Source organism: Limulus polyphemus, unplaced genomic scaffold, assembly GCF_000517525.1.
Source record: "Limulus polyphemus unplaced genomic scaffold, Limulus_polyphemus-2.1.2 Scaffold381, whole genome shotgun sequence".
Taxonomy (NCBI): Eukaryota; Metazoa; Arthropoda; class Merostomata; order Xiphosura; family Limulidae; genus Limulus; species Limulus polyphemus.
In genome coordinates, this window is record NW_013665991.1 from 496,688 (window position 1) to 500,047 (window position 3,360).

A 3,360-nucleotide genomic window follows, 5' to 3' on the forward strand; every position below is an offset into this window, starting at 1 on the left:
TGGATGATATTCCCTATCAAGTGTGTTCAAACTTGCAAATGTCTGCTGATTCAATGAAGCTATGTTATGATAAAAGATCTACTGAAGTCAGCTTTGTACCAGGAGACAAGGTGTGGTTAAATAATCCCAGGAAGACCAAAGGGAAGTCTCCTAAGTTGTTTTCTCCATGGGAAGGCCCATATGACATAGTGGATCGTCTCTCAGACGTGACTTTCCGAATAAAATGTAGTCGGCGAAGTAAGCCAAAGGTGGTGTGTGCCAACAGGTTTTGGCATTATCGTGGTCCAGGACATTTCAGTTGAAACGAAGTGAACAACAGAACAAATGACTGCTGAAGACGTGTCACCTGAAAAAGCCACTGTCGAAGAAGAAGCTCTACCCGGTTTTGAGAAGGGAAACAGTGAAGCCATTAATGAAGTTACTACCACTGATGTGACTGTTACCAGTAATGGGACATTTCCTACTGGAGCAGCTGAACCTCACGGGAACCAGATGCCCATGAGATGGAGACCAGTACTGAGGAAGATACGTCCCGTAAAATTAAGAGACTTTGTTGGATTTTAATTTTGTGTTTGTAAATTCTGTACATTTAATTAATTTATTGTTAATTATCTATTGGTTTAATGTAAGTGGCTGTTTTTCGGGACGAACAATACTAAGGAAGGGGCAGTGTTACGACTGCCGAAGTCATGCGATGCTGGAAGCATGTGCGCTGAAGTTTCTAGAAGGATCATGAATTATTGAGGAACTCTGCAAATGTCCTAGTGTTTGCCAGGCACCCTCTTTTTTAGTATATAAACCTGGCGAGAAAAACCAGCACAAGGTCAGAGATAGATAGATTGGAGATATAGATAATTGAGTCAAGCGAACAGTAGGCAATGTAAATAAAGTGTGTGAATCACTGTGAATTATAGCGTGTGTTTATAAAAATAGTTAAGTTAAAGTGACTGTGGAAATTCTGTGTATTACTAAAAGTTGTATCAAGAAAGAATAAACTAGTTTCAATCAAGACAGGACTTGTATTGCTGAAGTTCTTCGGAAAGAATTTCTACTGGAAATTAACAAACAAGCAGATACGTAACAGTAGTTTATAATCTACAACTAAATATACCCCTGAGTGAGTTTGGATGAACTAACATTTACTGACATTTTAAATAAATTAAGCAGCAGTTAGTTTATAACCTACTGGTAAATAAACCCCTAAGTGAGTTTGGATGAACTAACATTTACAGACTTTATATATAGATTAAGCAGCAGTTAGTTTATAATTATAAATTAATTGCTGCTTGATTTATTTATAAGATCAGTAAATATTAGTCTATCCAAACACACTTAGAGATTTATTTATTTGTAACTTATAACATAACTGCTGCTTCATGTATTTATAAAGTCAATAAATATTAGTTCATACAAACTCATTTATGGGTTTATTTACCTGTAGACCTACAGGTAAATAAACCCTTCATAACAGATAACATGTTTTCATCATTGAATGTCATTGATACATTTAAATTCTGAGCAACTTTGGTAGTAAAGTCAACAATATAGTTAAAATAACACTGGATGTTATAAATATTTTGAATGTATAACTGTTGATTTTATGGATTACTACAAGAAAATATATTATCTCTGATAGGTCATTTTGCCACTGATGAAATTCACAAAAGGTTGCAGCAGTTGAATGAAAAATGGCAGCAGCTAAAGGTCAGTATTTCAGGGTTACAGGCTAGTTAATAGGGATAAAGTATTAAAGAGGGGAGGAGGAGGAGTGGCTTTATATGTAAAATGTGAGTTACATCCTGTTGAAGTTGAGGATACAAAGATAATAGCAAAGAGACTGAATACATTTGGGTTTCTATTAGTGGATATAAAGGGAAAAGGCTTTTAGTGGAATTTGTTACAGACCATGAAGTGATACTGATGAAATTAGTGAGAAACTTTACAATGAGATTAAGATTTCAGCTGTTAATGAAGTCCTAATTATGGGTGATTTTAATTTCAGGCATATAGATTGGGAAATTCTAGAATTAAACCATGACGGAGAAAGGTTTTTGGAAACTGTTCAGGATGGCTTTCTTCACTAGTTAGTCAAGGAACCAACTAGAAACAATGCTATTTTACACATTGTTAACTTCAAATACAGAAATGATTGAGAGGGTGGCAATTGAGGAACACTTGGGTGCAAATGACCATTACTCTATTAGGTTAAATGTTTTGTTGCATATGGAGATAAGGAATAAAGATATTTTGGTTACAAATTTCAAAAAAGCTAATTTTGAAGGGATGTGACAAGAGTTATCTGTTTTGAATTGGGCAGTTGAGTTGTTTGGAGACATTGATCAGATGTCGAAAATTTTTAAATATTCATTGTAAACATATTCCTAATAGAAAGAAAAGGGTAGCTATATGTAAAAAAAGGTTGGCTCACAGAGTTTAAGAAAGAAAATTAAAGAAAAACATCATAAATTTAAGAAATTTAAATTGATTGGTATGACAGGAGATTTAGAAGATCAAGAAAGTTGGTGAAACAGGAAATTAGGACATCAAAAAGTATGTATGAGAAAAAGTTGGCTGAGAATGTAAAAATTAACAGTAAGGATTTCTTTAAATACATTCAGGGGAAACAAGATATTAGGATAGGGATAGAACCCTTCAGGAATAGTAAAGGACGGCTAGTATCTGATGATTATGAGATGGCTGGGTTATTAAGTTTTTATTTTTCTTCTGTTTTGACTAATGACTATTTAAAAAGTATTCCACATCTTGACCAATTAATAAATGGAAACCATATCAAACAAGATGACTGCATTAATTCTGAGCTGGTTAAGAAAAAATTGGGAAGTTTATGAAATGATAAGGCTCCTGGGCCAGATAATATTTCCCCAAGGGTTTTAAAGGAGGTTAAAGATTGGATATGTGAGCCACTTGCTACTATATTTTTGTCAGTTCTTGAATAGTGGGCAGGTACAAGAGGATTGGAAGTTACCTAAAGTAACTCCTCGTTTCAAGAAAGGTGAAAACAATTGCCCCAGTAATTATAGACTCATTAGTTTTACATCAGTTGTGGGGAAAATTTTGGAAATTCTGTTAAAAGATGCTTTGCAAAGTCACTTAGCGAAGTTTAGAATTTTATTGGATAGTCAACATGGTTTCACTAAGGGAAAATCTTCCCTTACAAATTTTATATAGATGAGGGTAAGGGAGTAGATTTGGTGTATTTGGATTTTCAGAAAGCATTTGACAAGGTGTCACATAAAAGGCTTGTGAAAATAATTATTTCTATAGGTGTGGGAGATAAGTTAGCAAATTGGACAGAAGAGTGGCTGGATGGAAGAAAGCAGAGGGTTGTTACAAATGGAG

General features: G+C 34.4%; 1 protein-coding gene across 1 annotated transcript in view; it reads left to right on the forward strand.

Annotated features, from left to right (window-relative positions):
* LOC106457846 (spectrin alpha chain-like) overlaps positions 1–3,360 on the forward strand; it is an 85,138-nt gene that overhangs the window by 46,074 nt on the left and 35,704 nt on the right. Inside the window, exon 21 of the mRNA XM_022383894.1 lies at positions 1,637–1,704. Within this exon, the coding sequence (XP_022239602.1) occupies positions 1,637–1,704 (68 nt within the window). The remainder of the gene's footprint in view (positions 1–1,636; positions 1,705–3,360) is intronic.